This window comes from Tursiops truncatus, chromosome 10 (genome assembly GCF_011762595.2).
Source record: "Tursiops truncatus isolate mTurTru1 chromosome 10, mTurTru1.mat.Y, whole genome shotgun sequence".
Lineage (NCBI taxonomy): Eukaryota > Metazoa > Chordata > Mammalia > Artiodactyla > Delphinidae > Tursiops > Tursiops truncatus.
In genome coordinates, this window is record NC_047043.1 from 102,656,170 (window position 1) to 102,683,082 (window position 26,913).

The 26,913-nt window shown below is 53.0% G+C and overlaps 1 protein-coding gene across 1 annotated transcript in view; it reads right to left on the minus strand.

The window, feature by feature from the left end:
* Window positions 1-24,408, minus strand: part of ALDH1L1 (aldehyde dehydrogenase 1 family member L1) — a 99,113-nt gene extending 74,705 nt beyond the window's left edge. The window contains exon 1 of the mRNA XM_073787801.1: window positions 24,255-24,408. Within this exon, the coding sequence (XP_073643902.1) occupies window positions 24,255-24,268 (14 nt within the window). The 5' untranslated portion in view covers window positions 24,269-24,408. The remainder of the gene's footprint in view (window positions 1-24,254) is intronic.
* Between the last annotated feature and the right edge of the window lie 2,505 nt (window positions 24,409-26,913).

Here is a 26,913-nt window from a genome sequence, read left to right on the forward strand (position 1 = left end):
ACCTCATGATCATCTCAGTAGATGGACGAAAAGCATTTAACAAAATCTGACACTCTTCCATGATAAAAACCACTCATAAGTAGAAGGGAACTTCTGCAACATGAACATGCAACGTGAAAAACCACAGCCAACATCATACTCAGTGATGAAAGACAGATTTCCCTCTATGATCAGAAAAAGATAAGGATGCCTGCTTTCAAAACTGCTATTCAACACTGTACTGGAGGGTCTAGCCAGATCAATTAAGCAATAAAATGAAATAAAAGGCACCAAAGTTGGAACGGAAGAAGTAAAACTATGTCTATTCACAGATGACATGATATAGGACAAACCAAAAGAATTCACCAAAAAAAAACCCCAAAAAACAAAACCCAGCAAACAAAAAACCCTACCAGAGCTAATAAACACATTCAGCAAAGTTGAAGGATATGAACGGTCAATATACATCAAGTTGTGCTTCTGTACATCAGCAATGAATGAACAAGCTAAAAGAGAAATTAAGAAAATAATTCTATTTATAAGAGCATCCAAAAGAATAAAATACCTAGGAATAGATATAACCAAAAGAGTGAAAGACTTGTACACTAAAAACTACAAAACAGTGCTGAAAGAAATTAAAGAAGACCTAAATAAATGCAAAGACATCCCATGTTCCTTTGACTGAAAGACATAATATTGGTAAGATGTCAACGATACTCAAAGCAATCTACGTATTTTATGCAATCCCTGTCAAAATTCCAACAGCCTTTTTTGCAGAAATGGAAATGCCAGCTCTCAAATCCATACGTAAGTGTAGGGGCCCTAAAGAGCCAAAGACAATTTTGTCAACGACCTAAATATAAAATGCTTAGAAGAAAACACAGGGTCAGTGGGCGCTTAGATTTGACACCAAAAGCACAAGCATTTCTCTAATGATTAATGATGTTGAACATCCTTTCATGTGTTTGTTGGCAGTCTGTATATCTTCTTTGGAGAAATGTCTATTTAGGTCTTCTGCCCATTTGTGGATTGGGTTGTTTGTTTTTTTGTTATTGAGCTGCATGAGCTGCTTCTAAGTTTTGGAGATCAATCCTTTGTCAGTTGCTTCATTTGCAAATATTTTCTCCCATTCTGAGGGTTGTCGTTTGGTCTTGTTTATGGTTTCCTTTGCTGTGCAAAAGCTTTTAAGTTTCATTAGGTCCCATTTGTTTATTTTTCACACCGGTCAGAATGGCCATCATCAAAAAATCTAGAAACAATAAATGCTGGAGAGGGTGTGGAGAAAAGGGAACACTCTTGCACTGTTGGTGGGAATGTAAATTGATACAGCCACTATGGAGGTTCCTTAAAAAACTACAAATAGAACTACCATACGACCCAGCAATCCCACTACTGGGCATATACGCTGAGAAAACCATAATTCAAAAAGAGTCATGTACCAAAATGTTCATTGCAGCTCTATTTATAATAGCCCGGAGATGGAAACAACCTAAGTGTCCATCATCAGATGAATGGATAAAGAAGATGTGGCACATATATACAATGGAATATTACTCACCCATAAAAGGAAACGAAATTGAGTTATTTGGAGTGAGGTGGATGGACCTAGAGTCTGTCATACAGAGTGAAGTAAGTCAGAAAGAGAAAAACAAATACCGTATGCTAACACATATATATGGAATCAAAGAAAAAAAAAAGGTCATGAAGAACCTAGGGGCAAGACGGGAATAAAGACACAGACCTACTAGAGCATGGACTTGAGGATATGGGGAGGGGGAAGGGTAAGCTGTGACAAAGTGAGAGAGTGGCATGGACATATATACACTACCAAACGTAAAATAGATAGCTAGTGGGAAGCAGCCGCATAGCACAGGGAGATCAGCTCGGTGCTTTGTGACCGCCTGGAGGGGTGGGATAGGGAGGGTGGGAGGGAGGGAGACGCAAGAGGGAACATATGGGAACATACGTATATGTATAACTGATTCACTCTGTTACAAAGCAGAAACTAACACATCATTGTAAAGCAATTATACTCCAATAAAGATGTTAAAAAAAAATAAGTTCTACGATAAATACAAAAACCTTCCTGATTAAAAAAAAAAAGCACAAGCAACAAAAGAAAAAAATAGGTAAACTGGATTTCATCAAAATTAAAACTTATGGGCATCAAAGGCCATTCTCAAGAAAGTGCAAAAGCAATCTACACAATGGGAGAAAATATCTGCAAATCACATATCCGATAAGGCCTACTATCCAGAAGATATAAAGAACTTTTAAAACTCAACAAACAAAAATACAAACAAACCCATTTAAAAATGGGCAAAGAACTTGAACAGATGTTTTTCCAAAGAAGATGTATAAATGGCCAAAAGGCACCTGAAAATATGTTCAAGATCATTAGTCACTAGGGAAACGCAAACCAAAGCCACAGTGGTACACCATTTCACACCCAATAGGGTGGCTATAATTAAAACAAAAACAGACAAGCCAACAAACAGAAAATGACCGACACTGGCAGGTGCTATGGTCTGAATGTTTATGTCCCCACAAAATTCATAGATTGAAATTCTCATTCCTGATGTAATGGCATTAGGATGCGGGGCCTTTGGGAGGTACTTAGGTCATGAAGGTGGAGCCTCAGGAATGTGATTAGTGCCATTATACAGGGACCCCATGGAGCTCCCTCACCCCTTCCACCCTGTGAGGACACAGTGAAAAAGCACCAGCTATGGACCAGAAAGAAGGCCCTCACCAGACCATGCTGGCACCCTGATCTCAGACGTCCAGCCTCCGGAACTGTAAGAAATAAATCCCCGTTGTTTATATCCTACGTTGTTTATAGCAGCCCGAACAGGCAAAAATAGCAAGAATGAAAAAATGGGAACCCGTACGCTGCTGGTGGGAACGTAAAATAATTCAGCTACTGTGGATGTGTGTGTAGAAGCTCCTCAAAAAGTCAAACATTGAGTAACTATATGACTCAGCAACTCCACTTCTAGGTATTTACCCAGAGAATTGGAAACAGATAAACACATGTTCTGGCAGCACCATTTTCCATAACCCAAATAAACCGTGCAGACCGCGCAACGGTCCATCAGCGTATGAGTGAATAAACATTGTGACATCCATACAATGGAATACTATTCGGCCATTACTCTGGTGGCAACTCAGCTGAGTGTACTGCGGTTCAGGCTTGACTCTAAACACCTGGGGTTAGTGTCAGACTCCAAGGCTGCCCCCACTTCAGACGCCAGCCGCAAGTCTCTGGGCTGCCGCAAGCCACCACGCTTCTGATTGGCTGGCTCTAAATTCAGGCGTTCCTATGACACCTTCAGCTTCGATAATTCACGAGAATGACTCACAGAAGCCAGGAAAGTGTGAAAGAGGGTGATTATGTCTTGAAGCTTGATATTTCTAAACTAATACAGAAAAAACTTGTAGAAGGTGCATGGGAAAGGAACCTTGGAAAAGAGAGTTTTGTGTGTGATCAGGATTGGCTAAGAGTAGAGCGAATTTAATTAAGCGAACTTTATGGTTAAAAGTAAACTGGTGCAAGACTGAAGTTTGATTTGCCCTCTGTTAGGAGAACAAAGTTTCCTGCACTACTGAGCTGCTCTGGACCACAGATTGTAAGTTTCTTTCTCTAGCTAGCTTGGAGTTTTCCAAAGGGCCCCTGAGCCATCTCAGAAAGAGCTACGAAACTAATTAGGATTGCTTGGTATGTGAAATGACGTTGTCAGATGAATGGTGACAAACATTCTTAGGTTGTACTGTATGGGTAAGTGTCATTAATGTAAATATTCCAGAAAAAAAGTTATATAAAGGTCCTAAAACTTGAATATGCTCTGGTACAATGTTATCAGTCACGATTCTAGTTATTATCTTAAAATGTTGTGTGTTATAGCACTGTCAAGTGCATTATAATCAGATCTTTAATCAGGCTTTTAAAAAGTCTTTTGTCATTCATAAACAGTTATTGTTTCACTCTGATACTTTTACAAACATGCTTTATCTTCAAGAAAATTCATAGAAAAGACTTTTTGACAAGTATAGGTTTCTGATAACTTTTAGATCATATCACTGAACTGGGTAAAAAAATTAAAGAATTCTAATTGAAGCCTTGACGGCTTCATAAAACTGTTAATAAGAGATCAGGGAGTAGTTACATAAGACTGAATGAACTGGTGAATATGGTTATAATTTTTACGGGCTCTGTCTGAAACATTACTGGCTTTTAATCTGTGTTTTCCAGATATAAGGAAATCCTTCCCCTCAAGCTAAGTACTGACTTACAGCAATTTGGTAAATTATACCTTCATAAGCAGAATTGAAACATTTACCTTTTCTCTCTACCTGATCCCTCCAGAGACTGGAAGCTCTTACGTTCCCAGCAACCTTATCAGGTAAATAAAGAAAGCCATCTCTTGACAGGTACAGGAATCTCAAGGTATTTTGGGAATCTCAAGAAAAGAGGAACTCATCCAGCTCTATAGCTATGGTAGGAAGAATCTGGTAGCAAGCCCTTGGCATGGCTTTCCTGGCCTTGAGAGGTCTTTTAAAAATTCAATCTGAGATTCCTTATAAAAAGTTCCAGCAAAGCCAATTTTTAAAGAATGTGTATGATCAACTACACTTATGGGAATCATCAGACCAAGTTTATTGCAACCAGACTTATACTGCAAATAAATTAGCCTTATTTTGGCTATATTTGGTAGAAATGAGGGTCATTTTAGAGATAAAAAGATTATGTTTCAGTGGGTTTTAAATTCTCGTTCTGTTAACTGACGTCTGCATTTACAGTCACAGCAAGACTCACCTGCCAGATACTTCCCTGTTATGTTACATAATGGTAAAGTTTAGCTGAATTATTAAAAAGACACTCTCAGTTTGTTTCTGAAGCTTATCACAGTGATCTATCCTCACATGAAGATCAAATGCCCCATGACCTGCGTCCAGGCCCTGTCAGAATTGAAAGCTTTTGTGTTAACGGTACTGTTGCCCCTAACACTTAGGAAGAAAAGGAAATTCTTTAGTTGTCCCAGGGTATAACTACCATGACACGTAACACTGCTTGCTGCTAAGCCCACGCGTACAATGTGTGTGTGACAATTTCCTATGACTGATAAAATGCATAGCCTATAAAATGTTTCTCCCATCAACGTGCCTCTGAGCTTGTCCATGATATCTGACTAGTTCTCCCCAACGAGAATAGCTACTCAAACGAATAAACAAAAGGTAGGCCTACCACCGAGGGACGTTATGGGTCAAGGGCAGGCAGACACCACCCTGGACAGAGGGTAAAATATTTTGATTTATTAAAGGAATTACAAACAAAAAGGGAAAATGATAGAAAAAGCTTTCACACATTGAGGTATGCGTTATATGTGATTTATATATGATTTAACTTAACTAGAACAGCCTGCTTTTGTGGCCTATTGAATATGCATAGTACACCTCCTTTAATTATTAAGGAAAAATACATTTAGAAATCAAAATATAGTAACTGAGCTTTGGGCATCCTAAACAGAGCTGGATGGCCATTGTGGGCAAGACCTCAGACAAAAAACTGAAACTTAAATTTTCTGAGCTGTATCAGACCCAAGGACACCTCCAGTCATTCTCAAAGCAGCTGCGACACTGTGATCTCTAGGTCTCCTTAGATCCTCTGTTGACACAAAGGAATTTTTACAGGGAATAACCTTACAGATGCAACACCCTCGGGTCAAACGGGCTCTGGACCCTGAGCTGTGTCTGACTCCCCTTGGCCAGAATTTATATGGGAGCCTCTTTCTGACCCCAAGGTTCTGAAGACATCCTAAAGACAACTAACGCCGTCCCCAACTAGAATGCAAGGGTCGATTCTTCTCATGGCCTTTCCTGTCATCTCTCCCTGGCAGGTTAAAGTTTTCTGGAACATCACACGAGACACCCAACAGGGCTGGAATTTTATGGACTGCTGGGTCTGCCGTCAGCCTCAAACCAGGAATGAAAATTGGCCCCTGGACCAACAGGGGACCCCACTGACAACTGGGAACTTCACCAAACTCCAGTTTAATTCCTCCACATCTGTGCTCCTGCCCAGGGACATCAAGGTTGCCCCCATTACCACTCCCACCACAACAAAGGCACGTGCGTTAGTTGAACCCCCGTTTTCTGGGGGCCCAACCAATCTTCCCATCTGGAGCCTGGGTACACGGGCTGCTTCTTGGCCCTGGGAACGTGATCACACCGAGCCTGGAAGGTGTCCGGCCCACGCAGTCAGGGCACCATCATTAGCCCGAAGGTGACTAAGGAGAACCCCACACAGGGTGCGCCCCCGAGGGGCATGTGGTCCTGGGCCCCAGCACAGGGGCACCCAGGCCGCAAACTGTCTGTAAGAAAGCTCCAGTGGACGTGGGGCTGTCGGCGGTGTGCACCCGACCCACGCTACACTCAGGTTTTTAAATTCACTCACCACTCCGCCCGGATGCAGAGCCACTCTTCGGGGCAGGAGGAGAGCTGGGCTGGTGGCCGCAGGCGTGGTCGCCCCTGTAGGTGCCCGGGTGAGCCTGGCGGGAACGCCCTGGACAGTGGCCTGGGTAACTGGACAGCCCGGTTCCGACTTCAGAAGGCAAAGCTTCACTGGACTCTCTGGCCCACAAGACACTCAACCCCCGCATTGCTCCTGATTCCCTGCTGGCTGGTCCAGGGGGGCTTGCGCCCCAGCAAACGCTTCCGCTGTTGCTATGGTAACATCCACGGTCAAACAGAGGAGCGGCAGCCTCTGCTGGGAAGGCCTCTGCTGGGCAGGCCTGACTCAACAGGCCTGGGCGGCGTCCAAGGGGCGCTCCGGCTTCCAGGGCCCTCAGTTATTCGCCGGCTCTGGCTCTCCGGTCCGTGTGTCCTCAGTCTGCCCGGTGAGTTTCGTCTCTTCGAGAAGTGAGGCCATCAAGCTCCACATGACGACCCAGGGGTACAAGAAAACGCGGCGACGGCCGGGTGACCCCCGGGGCTCCCTCGGCTGGCCACGGACACCCTGCTTCTCAGCCCAGCGAGGCGCAGTGACAAGGCAGGGGGTTGTCACCAAGGCAGTCAGCGCGAGCTCCCCGCCATCCCTGAGGGCACGCGGGCTGTCGGCGGCGCCAGGAGGACGGGAAAACCGGAGGCGCCGGAACCGGAACGGCCACGTCCAAGATGGCGGCGGGCCTGCGTCCGGGAGCCCCTCCTCCCGGCGGGCTCGTCGCGGTACCTCAGCATCCAGGTGCACCTGCCGGTGCCCGTGAAGGACGATTAAAGAAGGCAGTTCCTTGGGCTTCCCTGATGGCGCAGTGGTTGGGAGTCCGCCTGCTGATGCAGGGGACGCGAGTTCGTGCCCCGGTCCGGGAGGATCCCACATGCCGTGGAGCGGCTGGGCCCGTGAGCCATGGCCGCTGAGCCTGTGCGTCCGGAGCCTGTGCTCCGCAACGGGAGAGGCCACAGCAGTGAGAGCCCCGCGTACCGCAAAAAAAAAAAAAAAAAAAAAAATAGAAGGGAGTTCCTCGGGAGAGCCCCCCCTCTTCCCAGAAGACGATGCCTGTGCCGCCTTCAGTAACCCTGCCTTGGAAACCTCGCCCTGATCCCCAAGGAGAAGCGAGCCCTCTGCTTCTCCAGCCCTTTCCGCCCCGTGCGCTACAGGCAGATCCTCCAGGCTTCCAGGGGGTTGGGCCGATGGGGGCAGGCGGCAGGAGGGCAGGGATAGGGTATTAGTGCCGCTTTCCCCCACCTTCCCGTAGTGTAGCTCTGTCCTCTGCGGCCACCGTCCCCTCCTGGACCTGCCCCTTCTGCAGCTGCAGCCATGGTGGGTCCAGGAACCACACGCCTGCCCGGCTCCCGAGTAGACGGCCAACAGCCCCCCCGACTCAGCCCTCCCCTCTGCAAATCATCCCTTCACCAATTTCTCCTAGTTAAACTCTGTAAAGCATGTGGTCTCTCTCCTGCCGAGACGCGGACGGATACATCAGCCGTGTAACACCTGGCACCTGGGAGCCTTTGCTGCAGGGCTTGTACCTGGACAGACGGTCCCTCGGGCAACAGATACGAAGAAACTAGTATAAGGGAGTAAAAATTATCGTATGCATGTTCAGTTGGGGCAAATTATGAACAAGATACAAAAAGACCAAAAATCCAACTGCCACTTCTGATGAGTCAGGAGCAAAAGCAGGGTCCTGGGCATGCACCCTGCACACAGCACCACCCATGGGGGTGCACAGACCACCTAAAGTCACCCCTCCAGCCCGACCCCTGAACCCACCCTACCCTCACCCCGTATAAGGAACCAGATCAGCAGCCCCCCAGGGAGCAAGGGCACCTGTTACTTGCTTTCACTCTCTCCTGTTACAGCACGAGTCCCAATAAAGCCTCGCCTGAATTTCTCGTCTGGCCTCTAATCAATTTCTGTTGATTAACGAGGCCAAGAACCCTGGTCAGTAACACTTAGATGCAAGAGGAAAATGAAACAGTGAACCTGCTGCCAGCCAGACTGTCCTTACCTTCTCTGCACCTATCACGGGGCCCTGAGAGTCACAGCTGCTGCGTTAGCCATAAGGTGAAGAAGCAAGTGACACTACAGTGTGTACAACAGGATCCCTGATAGATATTTAGATAGAGAGATATAGACAGATGATAGGCAGATGATAGATACGTGATAGATAGATGGATGATACGTAGATAGATGATTGATAGATAAATGATAGATGATTGACAGATAGATAACAGATAGATACACAAAAGATAGATGGATGAGAACATGTTTTATGAAAAGAGATTTGGGGGACTTCCCTGGTGGTGCAGTGGTTAAGAATCCGCCTGCCAATGCAGGGGACACGGGTTCAATCCCTGGTCCGGGAAGATCCCACATGCCTTGGAGCAACTAAGCCTGTGCGCCACAACTACTGAGCCTGCATCTAGAGCCCACAAGCCACAACTACTGAGCCCATGCACCACAACTACTGAAGCCCAAGCGCCCTAGAGCCCGTGGTCCGCAACGAGAAGCCACCGCAGTGAGAAGCCCGCGCGCCGCAACTAGAGAAAGCCCACACGCAGCAATGAAGACCCAACACAGCCAAAAAGTAAATAAATAAATAAAAGATTTTTTTAAAAAGATTTTTGGAAGATTTATCCGGACATTGGCAGTGATTGTCTTTGATAGAAATGCCTGGAGGCCAGGCTTCACTTTCTCCACTCCAGAGTTGTCTACTTTTCACAGTGTCCATTCCTTCTTTCTCTTTAGCAAGACAGACGGCGTGGAAGGGTTTACTCTGTTGTCCATAAGAAACGACCCAAACTGCAGTGGTTTTGTTTTGCCCACAGGCAATCTGACCTGGCCTCGCCCGGGCGGCTCCGGGCATCTGGCTGCAGGTCAGCAGGGGCTCTGCTCCTGGGGTTTGGCGGGTCATCAGCTGGGGAAACAGTGGGGAGAGTGGCCGGCGTGCTTCTCACCCTCCCGCAGGCCAGCCCCGGCGTGTCTCCGTGATGCTGCAGATGTCCCAGGGGAGCACCAACCACAAGCACTTTCCAAGTCTCTGCGTGCCTCACGGTGGCTGCGGCCCTGTGGGGAGGCTGAGCAATGACGGTGGCCCCCAAGGGTCTCCCCAGAGCCAGAGGCAGCCTGGGATGCCAAGGGCACTGGGCCTGGAGGTTAGCACCTCAGTCCTGGGGCAGCTCCAGCCCTCAGCCGGCCTCGGTCACACACGGAGTCACAGCGACAGCGTCACCGCTCAGAAGGTTTAAGGCCAAGCCTCACGACCCTGCCCATCTCAGAGGGGCCACCGGGCTCCATGGTCCTGTGGCCACATTTGGTAGGGCTGTGCGGGCTCAGGACATGCCCTGCTCACCAACTCCCCTTGTGTCCCTGACACCATGGCCACCACCACTGTCCTGAGACGGATTTTTTGTGTGTGTGTGTGGTACGCGGGCCTCTCACTGTTGTGGCCTCTCCCGTTGCGGAGCACAGGCTCCGGACGCACAGGCTCAGCGGCCATGGCTCACGGGCCCAGCCACTCCACGGCATGTGGGATCCTCCCGGACTGGGGCATGAACCCGTGTCCCCTGCATCGGCAGGTGGACTCTCAACCACTGCGCCACCAGGGAAGCCCGAGACCGATGTTTTTTGTTAAGCTTATCCCTTGCTTACTTATGGGCCTTCCTGGCCCCAGTGAGTGTTTGGCCTTGCGACTCGGGTGAGCGGACACAGTGGACGCAGAGACAGTGCTGACTGAAGACTGGCACGTGTGGGGACCGAGGGCACAGGAGAGAGATGGGGAGGCCTGGGCCGGAGGTGAGGGGGTGAGGGTGGGATCCAGCGCACACCGGTTCTGGGTGCCTTCGACGGCCCAGGCCGCTGAATTCAAGTCCTATCTCCCCGCTGGTGGGCAACTTGCTGGCGGGTGGGTTTTGTGGGGCTCTTAGGTCTCTATGCAGCCGCCTTCTGTGGCACAGGCTCGTCATTCTACCTCACAACCGGTCCACATGGATGCAGGGGGCAAAGAGAGGGGCTTGCTAGCCTGTGCTCTGTCTTCCTGCTTCCCAGCCTCCACAAAGGGAAAAGCCCCCATTAGTGCATCTTCTCCTGGAGGCCGGAAACGTTCTTCAATTGCCCTGAATCTCAGTGTCTGGGAGAGCACAGAACCTCTCAGCCCAAGAGCCCCAGGTTATGGATGGAGAAAGTGAGGCCCTGGGAGGCCTCACAGCACCTGACGGAGCGGGGACGGTTCCTAGATCTTTTAACTCTCATGAAGGAGAAAGAGAGCAAAGAGAAGACGGTGCCAGGCTTGGCCCGAGGCTGGCCAGCACCCCCCTCCTTCCTCAGAGGCCAGGAAGTTTCCTCTTCTTACGTGATGCAAGTGAGCTGGCAAGGCCCCTGAGGACCCTCGTACGAATAACAACAGAGGCACCATCCGGCGTCATCCCCGTGGGGTGAAGGGCCTTCCTCCTGGTGCCCTGACCCATGGACCGGACCGGACCGGAGCTGGACCTGTGGGTGGCCCTGCAGCCTGACCGGAGGGGGGCAGTGGAGTGCAGCAGACCATCTGGAATACTGGCTCTGCTGGAAACCTCTGGCAGGGATGGCGGTGCCCCCAGGGGCCACGTTCTAGGGCCTGGGCAGGTCGCTCTAAAGTCCTGTGGAAAACAGCCGCGAGCGCCGGCCTGGCCAAGTCAGCACAGCCAAGTGCCTCTGCCGCTGGGTCATGGCGCTGCTGAGGCCGCTCAGCCCCGGGGTCCAAGACCGTGGAGGAGCCTCGGGAGGGCACAGAGGTCCCGGGACCTGGACCTGCTGCAGGGCGGGAGGTGCCCGGCATCTGTGCTGGTCCCACCAGCGCCGTGGGACACAGAGCAGAGCACTCAGTAGGCGCTTCGGCATGTAGCGGGTGCCTTAGCCCCTCCCACCCGGTGCTCTCCTGCGCAGGCATCGCGGGCAAGCGTGTTTGATGATTCGGCCCCGTTGGACGCGTGCATGATGCAAAGTCCCCGTGTGTGCGTCCCCTCCCTGCTGGCCCTTTCATCCCATTGCACAACGGAGAGAGGGGTTACATCAGCTCAGCGGCCCAGGCCAGCATGTGATTCAGCATTTCCAGGGCTTTCTGCTGCCTCTTGAGAAACTGGCTTTGATGGGGCACAGAGGGATCTGTGGCAACCCTCCTGCCAGGAGCAAGTCCCCAAGGTAGCCGTGCTCTCGCTTTGGCCGCCACGGAGCATGTGGCCACCTCGTCCTCCCCTACTCTTGTCCTGCCAGTCCCGGCCCTCCACCCCAGAGTCTCAGAGCAGAGAAAGGGCCTGTGAAGAGCGACACCTGTCCCTGGGGGGAGAGCTGCGCTCCCCAAGTCCAGGGCATGGGGCTTCAGCAGCACAGCCTCAGGCCACACAGGGGTACCTTGGGGGCTGGCGCGGAAGCCCCCCAGGCCTAAATTAGAAGTGAAACATGAGAGTAAAGAGCAATATAAGAAATGAAATCAGCTAAGTTTTGATGAAATGAAAAGTTAGAGATTTTCTTTAAAAACTTAATGCAGGGGCTTCCCTGGTGGCGCAGTGGTTGAGAGTCCGCCTGCCGATGCAGGGGACACGGGTTCGTGCCCCGGTCCGGGAGGATCCCACGTGCCGCGGAGCGGCTGGGCCCGTGAGCCATGGCCGCTGAGCCTGCGCGTCCGGAGCCTGTGCTCCGCAACGGGAGAGGCCACAACAGTGAGAGGCCTGCGTACCGCAAAAAAAAAAAAAAAAAAAAACTTCATGCAAAGTCCATGCGGTCAGGATGAATTTTACCCCATAAAGCAGTACAGCATCGTAAATGGAATTCATCCCTCAAATGAATCTCTCTCCACTTCCCATCGTAACCAAACCAAAATCCCAGTCATTTCAGGAACACTCCTCCCCCTTTCTGGGTCTGTGTCCGTCTCTGTGGGTCGGAAAGGCATTGGCACCGTGTTCATCCTGGCCCCGACTCTGGGTCCAGGAAAGCTGGGGGCCAGGATGGGCGTGTGCATGACTTGTGGACTCACACCCTGTCCCCAGCGGGCGTCGGTGGGAGGAGGAGAGGGGCAGGGCCACCCCACGGGGCGAGGGGAGGGAAGGACACTTCCCGGGCAGGCCCTCTTTCCACGGGGCCTGTTGCCCGGGTGTGAGGACACAGACCCAGAACGTGAGGGGAAAACAGCAGACCCCTTCAGAGACAGCCTCGCAGAGGGACGTAGCCGACCCCCCCCCCGGCTGCCTCACCCTGCCGTCGGCAGGATAGCTGTGCAACTGTCCAAACGTCCTGTTGCACCTTGCACTGTGTTCTCATTATCAGAACAAACAGACCACCCAGGAGTGGAAGTGCAGGTGCTGGGCCTGAACTGGCAGGGCGATGCCTCGGGGCTGGAGGACGTGTCTGGGTCACTCACTTGGGCTCTGGACCTCAGCCTGCAACCAGACGTCCACCAATGAAAGCAAAGGACGACACAAACGACAAGTCAGAAATGCGGGGGTGTGTCATCAAAGACTCTGAGACAGGAGGGGGCCCAGGGCTCTGTGGGATCAGAGCCGCTGGGAGAGGACCCCACCCCCATCCCGAAGCCTGGCCACACAGCAGCGGGTGTTCCTCGCAGGGGCATCTCGGACAGAGGCGGGCAGCGCTCCGCTTGGCTTCACGTAGGCGCAGCGCCCGACATGTTTCAAGCTACAGCCATTTACGAAGAATCCAAGGCTTGCCACCTCGTGATCCCGACTGGCCTTTCTCCCAAAACACTTGGATTCCCTGCCTGCCTCACATTTAAAACACACATACGCCCAGAGTTCCAAGTTAGGGGAGTTAATCCAGTCCCTCCAGCCACTGGGGGCTGCCCCTGCCCGGGCTGGGGGCCCCGCCACAAACACCCTGTGAGCCAAACACAAAGGCCGACTGGGGGGGGGGGTCAATCAGCGTAGCCCGCGGGAGGCGGGGGGGAGGGTGACTGTCAGAAGGGGGGCAGCTGGGCAGGCCTGACGTCAGAATGTCCCATTTTTTTGCACAAAGACAGAAACCTGGGTTTTAGAGGAAATCGAAACTTTTAAACTCATAGTAAGGCCAAACAGAATGTATCTGTGAGCTGGATGCTTGCAGGGGGGTGGGATGGGGACTGGGGTGTCCTGAGTGACAGGGGTCCCTGCGGCGCCTGGCGTGACAGGCACTCAGCAAGTAATTCCTGGATGGGTGGATGAATGGATGGACGAATGAATGAACGTGTTGGCAGGATGCCCGGCTCCCACGGGCCCGCGAGGTTGTTTACCCCATGTCCCGTGGGAGAACATGGCGTCCAGAGGGAGCTTCCCCACGGAAGTGCCGGAGCCCACAGGGACCGGAGGGTTGGCTGACAACCGTGGCAGCGAGAGGCTGGGGGGAGGACCCAAGCTGTGCGGTCAGGCCCAGGGGCCCTACTGGAGCTCCGTTTCCCTGGGCAGCGGCTGCCACTCCTTAAGCCCTCCTGTCACGGTTGGACACAAGCACAAAGGCACAAACACAAAAACCTCAGTTAGCGGGAGCCCCTGAGGAAGAAGCCTGGCCCCCAACAGCCCCTTGTGCAGCTCTTCCCAGGAGGCCTCAGGCCCCAAAGGCCAGGCCAGCAGGGCAGGGGCTGGGCTGGGCCAGAGAGGAATCAAGTGTGCTCCGCCGCCCCCCACCCCCACCCCGGGGGAGCTGGACGTGGTTTTCTGTGCCCAGGACTTCAGGCCCTTTGCCTTTGGCTCGTCCACTAAGGAGACAGGCTGCTCACCCAGGGCCTCCCTCCAAGTGTGTTTGAAGGTTCTCTGTGTGTGCGCTCCACTGCAATGCATAAGTGCACATGTATGCAAGCATCTTGCCTGTGAATGCATGGCTCTGTGTGTGCAAAGACCCCTACTATGTGTATTTGTTTGTGGAGAGCATGGTGTGGAGGGTATAGACCACTGTCTGTGTCCCACCTGCAGAGCCTGCTTGTGCACAAAGGCCGTGTGTTCCTCTTACTGTGTCGGTGCATTCTGGTGTGTGCGCGCACGCGCTCGCCCCTGCGCACTTGCTGGGCTGAGGTGCGCGTGCCCTCGCCGCCCCGGAGGCCAGCGCCCTCCTGGACGTCGCCCCCCAAGACGCGCTCAGCACCACCACCACCACCCCCCGCCCTACCCCCCCCCCCCCCCCCCCCCCCGGCACCCCCGTGCCCTCCCCCTGCGGGCGGCGGAGCATCCGGCAGGGCTCTGGGCGGAGCGCCGCGCCCGGGGGAGGTCGGGCGCATTCCTGCGCGCGCTCAGGCCGGAATCGGTACATTCCATTCATAACACTCCCTCGAGCGGGGGAGGGAGGACGGAGCGGAGAGTTAGTGATTAAACGGAGGAAGAACGAGGCTCCGCTTGGCTGCGCGCAGGATCAGCGCTGGAGGCGAGGAGCACGTGAGCTGCTCACAGGTGGCCTCGTGGTTGTGTTCGGACACGGCACCACGGTGCACCGGGCCCAGGGGGCAGTGACGGTCAGAGGCGGCCAAGGGGCCTTTGGGCAGCCTAAGTACAGGTAGTCTTCTCCCGCAGGCCCGCTATAGGTTTTGTTGTCACTCCCATTGTACAGATGGGAAGACTGAGCCTCAGAGATGAAGGTGCTTGTGCCTGGTAGCCTCATCACAGCAGCGACAGCCTTTGCAAAGCCCTGGCCCACTGAGGGGAGCTTTTGCCTGCCTGATGCCCACATCTCCCTCAGCTGAGTGCCGCCCTCCTCCAAAGCCCCCTATGCCCCTGCCACGCCTCTTGGCCCTGGGTGTGCTGTCCCGTTTGTTTTGGGGAGGATCTCACCTCCCCAGCTGAGCTGTGCCTTCCCCAAGAACGGGGCCCGAATCCCACCTGTGCCCGGCCAACAGGCAGTGGGAGCTCAGCTGGCGGGACACTCTGGCGTGAGGGATGTCATGGCCCCACTGGACACGGTGGCAGAGAGAACAGGCGAGAAGCAGCTGAATCTGACTTGGCTCCAGGTGGACAGGGAGGTGGTGTGGAGGAGAGGGGGCTCTGGCTGAGGGCACGGCCAGCATGGCTGGGACAGCTGTGGCCTCGTCCCAGTGCTGAGCAGGGGTGACGTGGAGTAGACAACTCAGTGCCCAGTTCTGCTGGCCCTGGCTGGGGCCAGGCCGCCGAGGGTGCAGGCTCTGCTGTGTGTCTGAGGACAGCCGGGGGGAGCTGGGGGCTGGGGGAGCGGCTGGCACTGGGGCTACGTGAAGAAAGGCTTCTGTGGGGGGCGCTGGATGGGCCCTAGCGTCACACTGCAGGCAGGTGGTGGGCAGCAGAGGACCATCTTCAAAAGGCAGAGAAAAGAGTCATGTGTCCACCCGTCCGCTGCAGGCCGCCATCCACCTGAGGCCCCGTGACCCCCGGATTAGCCAGAACGATGCCTAGAGGTTCTGTGATTGACGGGGGAGATGCTGGAACAGGGGGGCCTACGGGTCCCGCTCAGCCAGCCAGGCATCGGCCACGCAGCGGGCAGGGGCCTCTCCTGGGCTGGAAAACCTGGGCAGATCACTGCGCCATTCCAGCAGGTCACTGTGACCGGGCAGGCTTTGTCCGCTCAGCGTCGGTGGGCAGGGGTGGTCCTGGTGTCCCCGGGGGCAGTGGCAGGAGTCACTCGGCAAGTGCGCTGGCCCCCTGGTCCCCACCTCACCCTCTCCTTCCTCCTCCCCGTCTCCTCATCACGATGGACTTGTCTGGACCCGTCCTCCCAGGGAGAAGCTGAGTCGCCTCCATTTGTGCCCACAGAGGCTTGCTACTCTGCAGTCTACAGCGGCGGTTCTCGACGTTGGTCCAGAGAGCTCTGGGCCCCCAAGACCCTTCCAGGGGGGTGCTCGTGATAGTGCCGGGGGGTGTTTTCCTCTCTCACCTCTCCTGAGGGTACAGCAGCATCTTCAGGGTGACGCGCTGTCGTGCAGTCGCAGCTCCAACTGCCGATGAGACGTGTGCTGTGCGTCCTTGCGCTTCAACGTCTCTCCATCCTAATTAAAGTTAATTAATTTAAAAAGGGATCCCAGACCAAAAATGTTTGAGAATCGCCAGTTTAAACTGGGTTCAAACCCAGGTTCTGTCCCTGACTGTCTACAAGGTCTGGAGCAAATACTTAACATAAGAACCTGCAGCCCCTCTGCTTAAAGAGGGCAGAACGGCACCTCCCTCCTGGTGCCCACACGGGCGTGCGTGAGGCTGGAACGGAACACGGTGGGTGGTGCACCCAGCGGGTAAACCCGTGGGGCTCTGCCTTGCAGACACCCCTCCGTCCTCTGGGGAAAGGCGGCCAGCTCCCTCCAAGGCCCTGGGCGCCCGTGGGGTTTGGAGGGACTCTTAGCAGCTCTTCAGAGTCTGGCAAACAAGAGCCACCCGAGCCCCTGCCCCAGCGCATTCATCCCGCCTGGCACCTTCCCCAGGCGGGCGCCCGGCCAGCTCCCTGAGCACACATTTTCCTGCATGTCCGAGGTGTGAGAAAAGTAACACGTTTGTTGTTGATCTTGCTGGAAAGGGCCTGGTTTTAGAAAGCGGTGTGTTTTGAACTTGTTGCAGAGTACATTCTGTAAGTCCTGACCAAAATACCAACTGACGTAAAAGGAGCTCCTTCACGGAAAAAATATTTTGCTTGGAGATGGACCCCTGGATGCCGATGGAGGGTAAAGTGCGTCCTTCCCCACGCCAAGCCGGAGCCATCCGGGGCGAGTGCCGGGATTCAGCCTTTGCTGCCTGGGCTGCCACCTCCGAGGGAAGCCACGGGGGGAAAGGCCGTTCCAGCTGAAAAGAGAATTCAGTGTGGTGGCCAGTTACAAAATAAACATACAAAACCCGTGGCTTGCCAAACGCCCTAAAATAACTGTAACAGAATATATTGGAAAAAAGATCCCATTCACAATTCAATGAGAAATTAGGAATCCCGGCAATAAACTAAACAAGGAAACACACACAGGACGGGAGGCTCCAGCTCTCACCTGAGAAATACAAATCGAGTCGGAAAAAAAAAAAAATCATTGAGTCGACGGAGAGAAAGACGTGCCTCTGCATAGAAAGCCATAATATTTTTAAAATGTCCATTTTCTAGCAGAAATATTTGAAAAGGAAAGCAAGAGGGTGGGGGATGGGATTATCAGAGATGAAGGCTAAAATCCTTTAAACACTGAACTCCTGATGCAAGAATGGAATGGAAAACAATGGAAAGTCTACATGTCAGCCTGAAGTTATATAAACACTTGATACATGAAAAGATGACCTTTCAAATCACTGGAAAAAGCAAGGGCCTTTTTCAATTAACAGTTTGGGCAAATCGCCAACCCGCTGAAATTAAATAAAATTAGATTCCTGTTCCGTGTTCTAGATGGATTAAAGATTCAAACGTAAAATGAAACCATGAAAACACTAGAAGCATGTTCCAGTGAATATTTATGTAATCTTGGGGGTGAGGGAGAACTTAACATGAAACCAAAGATTAAAACAATAAGGAAAAGGTAACGGGTTTGACCAGAAAACATTTCAAAACTTCATTGTGTCAACAACTACAAACAGATCGTCTCTTTAGAAATGGACTAGAGCGGCTTTGGCTGCAACCCTTTCCAAGCTCTCATCAACACAGGAAAACAACAAAACTCGCCACATTCATCCAGGCAGCAAATTTTCATCTATCGCTGTGAAAAAAGGAAATAAAAACAGAAAAGCCCCTGCCGGAAGGGAGCTGACATCTACGATGAGAGCCAAACAAGTGAGGTAAACGAATGAAAAGACTGCCCACTGAAAACTCAGACGGAAACCCAAAAGGGCGACTCTGGAGAAGCCGCCAGTGAAAAGGCAGGGCGACGGCTGCCGTCTTCCTGCGCTCCTGCAGGTGGTCATTTCAGAGGCACCACCCTTCCAAACCCTTTTAACCCTCTTCAGTGTGTTTTTTGTCTCCTTATGCTACTTACTCTGCTTACTTTTGCTTACTTTGCTACTTCCTTGAAAGGCTGCATGTTCACAGCGGGTCACACACACAATTGCAGATGAACGTGTGATTTCAGATTAGGAGGAAGTGTTCCTGATTGTAGGTGGTCCCTGGAGGAGTGTTTTCAATTTTAATCGTTTTCTATTGATTTTAAGGTCTATGAGGAAAGCACTCGTATTCCGTGTGTGGGAGACCTATGGCATTTCCTTTCGAATAAGTATGTTTAAGTAGGGAGTTGATTTGAAAACCAAGGTTAAGTGCACGATAACACACTTGGTTCAAGCACATGGCCAAAGTCACGACCTTGGCGAGGGAAGCGACTGCTCTCCGGGACACGCTGCTGTGGGCAAGGGGCCGCCAGAGGGCTTGCTCCGCCGTTTCAGGACCTCCAGCGACAAGCACTGAGGGGTGAGGGGACCCAGTGAGGAGGTGAGCAGGACGGTGGGGCTTGAGCTGGGGCGCTGGGGCGGGAGAGAAGCGTCCTTGTGGAGGGACTGAAAGCACCCGGGGGTGGGTTAGAATGAGGGCGTCTCGGCTGCGGGGAGACCCTTGGAGGAGGTCCCTTAGAAGGACCCTTGGCCCCTGGGGCTTTGAAGGCAGGCTCTGATGCCGGGCTCCTGGGCTTAAGGTGCCAAATGGCTCTGTGCCTCTGTTGGCCCAGGGCACAGGCCCGGCCGCCCGTCCACGCGGGGTCACGTCCACATGGAGGTGGGGGGTGGGGAACCCGCAGCCCGAGGCCCCAGATGGAGGTTCCCCCCTCCCCGGAGCTGGCGCCGCGTGGAGTCAGCTCCCGCCCTGAGGGCGCAGGCACGTGGCTCCCTGGTCCCATGTCAGCTCTTCCCATCGGTCTCCTCCCACTCAGGGTCCCGGAGCTCACCTCCAGGACGCCCAGGGTCCCTGCCCCAGGGTCTGAGGCTCTCCGGCCCTGGGAAGACGGGAGCAATACCCGCTCCTTTTCCCACCTGCCCGGGGGGAGCGCGAGCCACCCCCAAAGGCCCGCTGAGATGTTGTCCGGCTGGACCCTGCTTCCCCGGGTGTGAAACCAGACGGGGTGCCTCGGCCAACATTAACGCTGCAAGTGGCGGGTGTGTGGCGAGTGGGGAGCAGGAAAGGGTCAGGGCGAGTCTAAGGAAAGGAAGCCGCGCACAGATCCGGTGTTTTCAGACAGAGCCACAGCCCTGTCACCCAGTCTTTCGTTTCTCTCTCCCTCCCTCCTTTTCTGTTTTTAAAGAAATTCAGTTCAGCACTAGAGTTGACAGCAACACTTCAGTAACTCATGGCACAATCTCCCCTGTGCAGACATCACAGAGGCAATGCTTGTGAAACACAGAAGTTTCGACAGTGCTGGAATTGGAACTATTGCTCAAGGTCCATCAGAAGCTCCCGCGCCATGTGTGCTGGCTGCGTGTGCCACAGCTGCTTCGCGCCCACCTCCAGCCTGCGCTCTGGGCGATGGGTGTCCGGCTGGCGAGGGAAGCCCAGCAGGCTGCTTCATGGAAGGACAGTCAGACCACAGGATCCGGAGACCCACCCCCGGGACAGCAGGGGCTCCTGGAAGCACGGAGGTGCCAAGAAATGGTTGCGGGGTGGGGCAGCCCATTCACCGTTCACCCCCGAGCGTCAGCCTGGGGGCTTTGTGCTTCAGTAAATGAGCTAAGTGGGGCCTCTGCAAAGATCAGGGAAGACAGAGGACCAAAGAAATGAAGAAAGTTGGCAAAGAACTCTACTCACAGAGGAAGAGCTGTCTGTTGAAATGACGACTACAAAAACAAAATGTAAATTTCAGACAGCATTTGCACAGCTATCTCAATAAGATTCTAGAAAACCTGGGAATCTGTGGAACAAGACATTAGTGGTAATAAGACAACAAGCTGAGATTAAATGGGAGATGCTGAGGGGCAGGCAGGAGCGACACAGGACATGGGTGGGCTTCTAACTCGTCATGTGGAGACAGTTCCAAGCCTGCAGAAGAACGTGTGGGAGTGAGGACAGTACAGAGACACTCTCTTCACCAAGAGCGACCTGTTGTTAACATCGGGCTACACTTTCATCATCATCTCCTGTCTCCCTCTGAACTACAAGAGTAGGACAGTCCGCGAAATGTGACAGATGTAATCCTGTGCTTCTCCTGGTGCAGTAAAGCCTCCTGCCCAGAGCGCGAGGACCGGGGCGCAGAGGATGAAAGTGGAGAGACCAGGGATCCCAGGGGCCAGATGATTTTGAACTCGGATGATGCCTAGTTTCGGAAGCTGGGACGGTGCGTACACTCTGTGCCTGTGACGCTCTCCAGGGATGGAGGCTAGCCCCCCACAATCAAACACATCAACATCCCTTACGGCCCTCGAGAACGTTCAGACCACAGTGGCTCCAGCCATTCCCATCAGGTCTGGCCACCACGTGAGTCCAGGTCAGTTCAGGGTTTTCTGGCGAATGGTTATGGGCAGAATGTCCATTTTCAGAGCCTTGTGGACATGGAGGTGCGGTTGAGGCACTGTGGTGGGTCCCCGTCCCCCGGCGGAGCAGACGTTCCAGAAGACCCAGGTCAATCGATACAGGATGCAGTAAACAGGACTCTCACGCGGGGATAAACATCTCAAGAAAGCCGGCCGGGAGGGTGAGAGACAGAGTGGGCTCCTCCGGCCGCGGCAACGGGGAGGTCCCGCTGAAGTGGGACCCCAGGGCGTCACACAAACAGCACGGGGGGGTGGGTAGACTCATCAGGAACCTGTGGACCCCGGCGACGCAGGGGATTCCAAGAGGGGCGTGGCCTACTCAGAGATGGTTTAAAAGGTTCAATATCTGCTGGGTGGCAGAGGCGGATGTGGGGAGAGAAGCAGAAAGTGAGGGACAGAGGATAGATTTCGGAGGCTGAGCCGCCAGGGAAGAGTGAAGGAAGCAGAAGACTCAAACGGCTTCTCAGTTTGGGGCCGTTTTCTTTTTTTCTTTTTTTTTTTTGCGGTACGCGGGCCTCTCACCGCTGTGGCCTCTTCCATTGCGGAGCACAGGCTCCGGACGCGCAGGCTCAGCGGCCATGGCTCACGGGCCCAGCCGCTCCGCGGCATGTGGGATCTTCCCGGACCGGGGCACGAACCCGTGTCCCCTGCATCGGCAGGCGGACTCCCAACCACTGCGCCACCAGGGAAGCCCCAGACATACACTTTAGATGTCAGGTCATTGTTTTAAAAAATCAAACAGCAAAAGAAGGTAACAGTAGCTCAGGCTGTCACGTAGCTCAGTCAACCCTTAGAACAACGTTGGGCAGACACCGCCATCACTCCCCTTACAGACCGTGGCTTCCACAGCCCCGGGTAACATAGCTCAGGAGTGGCAGCTGGGAACCAAATCCAGCCCTTTGTACTCAGGCCTGTGCCCCCAGCCCGCTGCCTGTGTGCTGTAATCAAAAAAAAAAAAAAAAAAAGACTCATCCGGGAGTTGTTGGGTGAAAAGTTGTCCACGTTTGTGCCTCTAGCGCCCAGGGCCAGACCAACCGCGTCCCTCCCTGTCGCCACTCCTTCCGCCCAGAAAGGTGATCAGCTTCACAGCCTCGCCTGCACCACGGGCGGCTCACACCTCTCCTGTCTGTCCCCCGATGGGGCTTTAACGATCGAGACCTGTCCCCTGGCGGCTGACCACCAGGGAGCCCACAAGGCAGGCCTAGAGCTTCCATCGCAGGTTTGGACACGTCACCCAGAGTTGCCCCTCTGCTCGAAACTGAAAGTAGTGAAGAAAACGAACACCTCAATGTTTAAAAGAAGGACAAAGAGTTGAACAGATATTGCACCAAGGAAGATATGAGGATGGCAAATGAGCGCATGAAAGAATGCTTAGAATGAGGCAGCTTTAGGCCCGCGATTTCATTCTTCAGAGCTGTTTTGACTGTTCCAGTCCTGTTGCGTTTCCATGTGAGCATTAAAACCAGCCAGTGTCTAGGAAAAAGGTTGCTGGGAATTTGAATGAGATTGCCTTGAATCTATGGATCAATCTGGGGACAAATGACATCGTAATAATGATGTCTTCCAAGCAAGGAACCTGCGAGACTCTCTGTTTATTTAGGTCTCCTTTGATTTCTTTAAAAATGTTTTGCAGTTTTTAGCCTCTTAGATTTATCCCTAAGTTTAATATTTTTTGTTCTACTATAAATGGTGCTGATTTTTTCTTTCAATTTCTGGTTGTTGCTAGTATAGAGGAATTGATTTTTGTTTATTGATTTGTATCCTGCAATCCTGCTAAACTCACTTAATAGTTCTAGTAGCTATTATGTATATTGCATTGGGTTTTCCACATAGGCAGTCACGTCGTCTGCAAATAAAGACGGTTTTACTTCTTTTCCAACCTCAATGCATTTTGTTTCTTGTTCTTGCTTCACTGCACTGGATAGAACCTCCAGCACAAAGTGGGCTAAAGTGGTGGAAGTGGACCTGCTGTCTCTTTCTGGTCTGAGGAATTTAATGGTCTTCCACCATTAAATACAGCGTTAGCGGTGGCCTTTATCAGACAGAAGAAGTTCCTTTTTTCCTAGTTTTCTAAGATTTTTAAAAAAATCTGATAGGATATTGATTTTTTCAAACAGTTTTTCTGTTTCTACTGAGATGGTCATGTGGCTTTCCTTACTTAATCTATTAATATAGTGACTGCTTTTTTCAAATGTTAAATGCACTTGCATTCCTGAGACAGGCTTCGTCGACTTGGCTGCCCTAAACAGCGCTCTGCAGGATTCCCTTTCGAGAATGTCTCCAGTTAGGGTGGCTGAAGACAGATGCCTTCTGTGGTTTAAGCGGCCCAGTGTGTGGACGGGACGGAGAGATCATAGCACACGTTCAGCCCAGTTCCTCAGTCCACCGCAGACCCCGCTGGCGATGTCAGGACTGCAATTCCTTCATTTGACCCTCAGCCCCATAGGAAGGCAGGAAGGCCCAGCAGCCAGTATACCTGCTGGGCAGGTGAGCAGACTGGGACCCGGGGAGTGACTTATCCCCGCAGGTGACAGCCAGAGAGGGCGGGAGCTGGTGGCAAGGCTTCAGTCGGTGGTCCTCACCTCCCCCTGCCTTCTGAGCGCTCCCAACACTGGACCCAGGGGAGCCGAGCCTCAATTCCCATTGGTGGCAGGTCCGAGAGGAGTAACCTCCATGGGCGCCCTGAAACCTGAAGCTTGTATTGGCAAGGGTCCTTGTCAACCCCCATGGACCCGACGAGGCAGCTGAGGCTCCAGGAGCAGGGACACAGCGGAGAAGCCACGTCCTGGGGGTGCGGAGCCCCTCAAAGCGCTCAGGCCTTGGCTCCCGGCCAGAGCTGCGCCCCGCACACACAGAGCTCTGCAAGGCATACCGAAGGCTCAAAATACATGCGTGAACATCCCAGAATGTTTAGCAGAGAAGCACCCGGCTAGCCCGCGGCCAGGCGGCGCCGCACGCATGGGGGCCGAGTGAGGACGGAAGTGGGTCCCCAGGATTGAAGGGGGTGTGGCCCACGCCCCCCTCCGCGCGCACCTGCGCCGGGCGCTGCGCCGCTCCTCCGACTCCGACCGCCCGGTTGCACCTCCCGGGGGCGGGTGGACGCCGCCGCGAGGAGCGTCCGCGCACCTTTACGGAGTGCCGTGCAAGAGCGGGTTGCACAGGTGCGTTCGCGGAGGTCACGCAGCCCCGCCCGCCGCCTCAGCGTCGGGGGCGGATTCTGTGTTTGCTTTCCATCCTTTTCTAGGGGCTCGGTCCCTACGCGCAGCTGAAACGAAACAACCCGCGTGCAGCTGCTGACTCGACCCCACCGGCTCCCTGAGAGGAGAGAGGCACCTTCAGCCGCCTCCGCTCCCTCCCCTCTCCTTCCCGCCTCTGCACAGCTCGCGCTTGGGACTTACATGTTTATTTTCATTCTTCCATGGTTACGTGGATTGACTTCCTACTGCCGCCGCTGCAACACATTCCCACGACCGCTCACACTTCTGAAGTCCTAGAATCAAGGCGTCGGCAGGGCTGGTCCCTCCTGGAGGCTCCAGGGCAGAAAGTCTCTTGCCTTTTCCAGCTCCTGGAGGCGCCTGCGTCCCTTGGCTTGTGGCCCCTCCTCCACCTGCAAAGCCTGCGGAATAGCAGCGTCCAACCTCTCCCTCTGACCTCTGCCCCCATTGCCACGCCTCCTTCTGACCCGCTTGAAAGGACCCACGTGATTACCCCGGGCTCACTGGATAATCCCGGGTATCTCCCTGCGTCAAGATCCTTAACTTGGTCACACCTGCGGAGGCTCCTGTGCCCCGTAAGGGAACGTACTCCCAGGTTCTGCAGATTAGCACGTGGACAGCCTTGGGGCCGTTATTCTGCCGACCACACTAACTGTGTAACTTGAAACAGTATGTTTAACCTCTGTATCTTATCCCATCAATTTTAGCAAAAGCTCTTGCTACCACCCACGTCATTTGCTCAACAAATATTTGTTCTGGGAGCTGGGCTCACAGCACTGAACAAAACAGGCAAAACCCCTATTGCGGAGGAGTTTATGTTTTAGTGGGGAAGACAGATAATAAAATGAATGAATGAGTAAACTATGTTCCCAGCACAGTTGAGTTTTGGATGATGATTTGGCAAAAGTTATGTGCCTGCCCTTTGACCCAGCAAGCCCACCACTAAAAGTTGTGTATGAAGCTGTGTGCAAAGTCTGTTCTGTTTCATATCATTATTTATCGCAGCAAACACGTGGGAACAATCTAAAAGCTTATTAATGGTAAATAATTTACCATTAAATATAATTGGTAAGTAAATGGTGCCCAGAAACCAGAATTTATAGCTCAATGTGGTGATATTTATTCTAGGATCTGGGCTTATAGCAAATCCTGTGCCCGTGGAGCACAGTCTACGAACAAGTAAACCATGTGGTCTAAATTGCTTTTTTCAAGGCAGAGACTTCTCTGGGGGCCAGGAGACCTCAAGCATTGCACACCTTCCGGTGCTTGTCTAACTGGGCCGGAGCCAGACTGGCTTAACGTGACTACCTGTACGCTGAGGACACTTGCTTCTCTTCCTGTAACAGTATTTGGCGTCTGCATTCAGATTTTAAAAGCTGCTTGCCGTTATTGACTCACAAGTACGTGCTGCCTTTTCTCTCTGGAGTCGGATGTTTCCAGTGAGGCGTCTTGGTCCGCCGGCCTCTGACGTGACCTTGTGACAAAGCTGGGAGACCCCGCTCCTCACTGTTCCCAGAGCCACCCCATTCTGAGGCTGCCCTGGGTTTTACAGGATTAGCTCAGCTCCGAGTCGAGGCCTGTTCACAAAACCGACACAGGAACCGGCAGGAAGAGCAGCCCCGGGGCCAGGCTTGGGTCTCCTCCCGCGGCTCCTGGGGTCAGAGCGCATGAGCAGGCCGGGGAAGGACCGGCGGCCGGAAGCCTCCTGGGTCTCAGCATCCAGACCTCCTTCTACAGGGGCTCCCCTTGCAAGGCCCCCAGGGCCCCTCCCCCTGAGCTGAGTACCAGCCCAGAGTGCTTATCTGGACGCTCCTCTGCTGGACGCCCTCCTTGGCGTCTGAGTCGCTCTCTTGTCGGTCGTGCAGCGAGTCTGCTGTTTCAAATGTGCTGACTTACTGCATCTTCTCACAGCCCTTCACACAGGGGGATGTACCTGAGGTTCCACGAGGCTGCGGGCTCACCCAGCCTGGACGCCACTGTCCCCTCTGTGACCCACCGCCGTTCTCCCCTGGCCCCCTCTCCCCGGTGGGATATTGTCTTGGTTCTCCACTTGCCTTATGTGTGGGCAGAGCTAAAATTATCGTTATATCATTTAGTTATATATCAGTGTATTGTAATCATATTAGTATATATGTTACATGTTAGCGTGTTATATATTAGTATAGTACATACGTTATGTATCAGTATATGAAATGTTACGTATTAGTGTATTTATTATACATGTATTACTACGTTACCAATGTTGTGTATCAGTACATTACATGTTATGTATTTGTATGTCATGTGTTATATATTTGTGTATTATACATATTATATATTAGCGTATCATACATGTTATTATTAGTGTATTACAGGTGTTAGGTATCAGTATGTTATGCTATGTACGGGTATGCCATATGTTATGCATTCGTGTATTATATATGTTGTGTATTAGTGTATCCTACATGTTACATATTCGTATGTTATACATGTTATGCGTCAGTATCTATGTCGGTTGACCCAGACTCTGATCCGGAGCCGCCAGCTCTCGGCCCCCTGCTCTCTGCCCTCCACAGCTGTCTCCCTCATGTCCCTCCTTCGTTCACCACCAGGTTCTGGAAGGTCTGTGTGAGTTCGTCTCCAGGGCAGCACGCCTACCGCAGGTTTTGGTTCCGCTGCTGCCCTTTTTCTTCCCTTGAGATGCCCCTTCGTCCCTCCCATCGCTCTGTCTACCCCGTCCTGGCGCTCTCCTGTTTCTGCCTGGGATCTCTTCGTGCCCTCCCAGGAGCCACGGGACTTTTCACCTGTTGGCGACTACAGGAAACCTCCGCAGATGCCTTTCTGGTCCCGCCGTGGGCCTCCG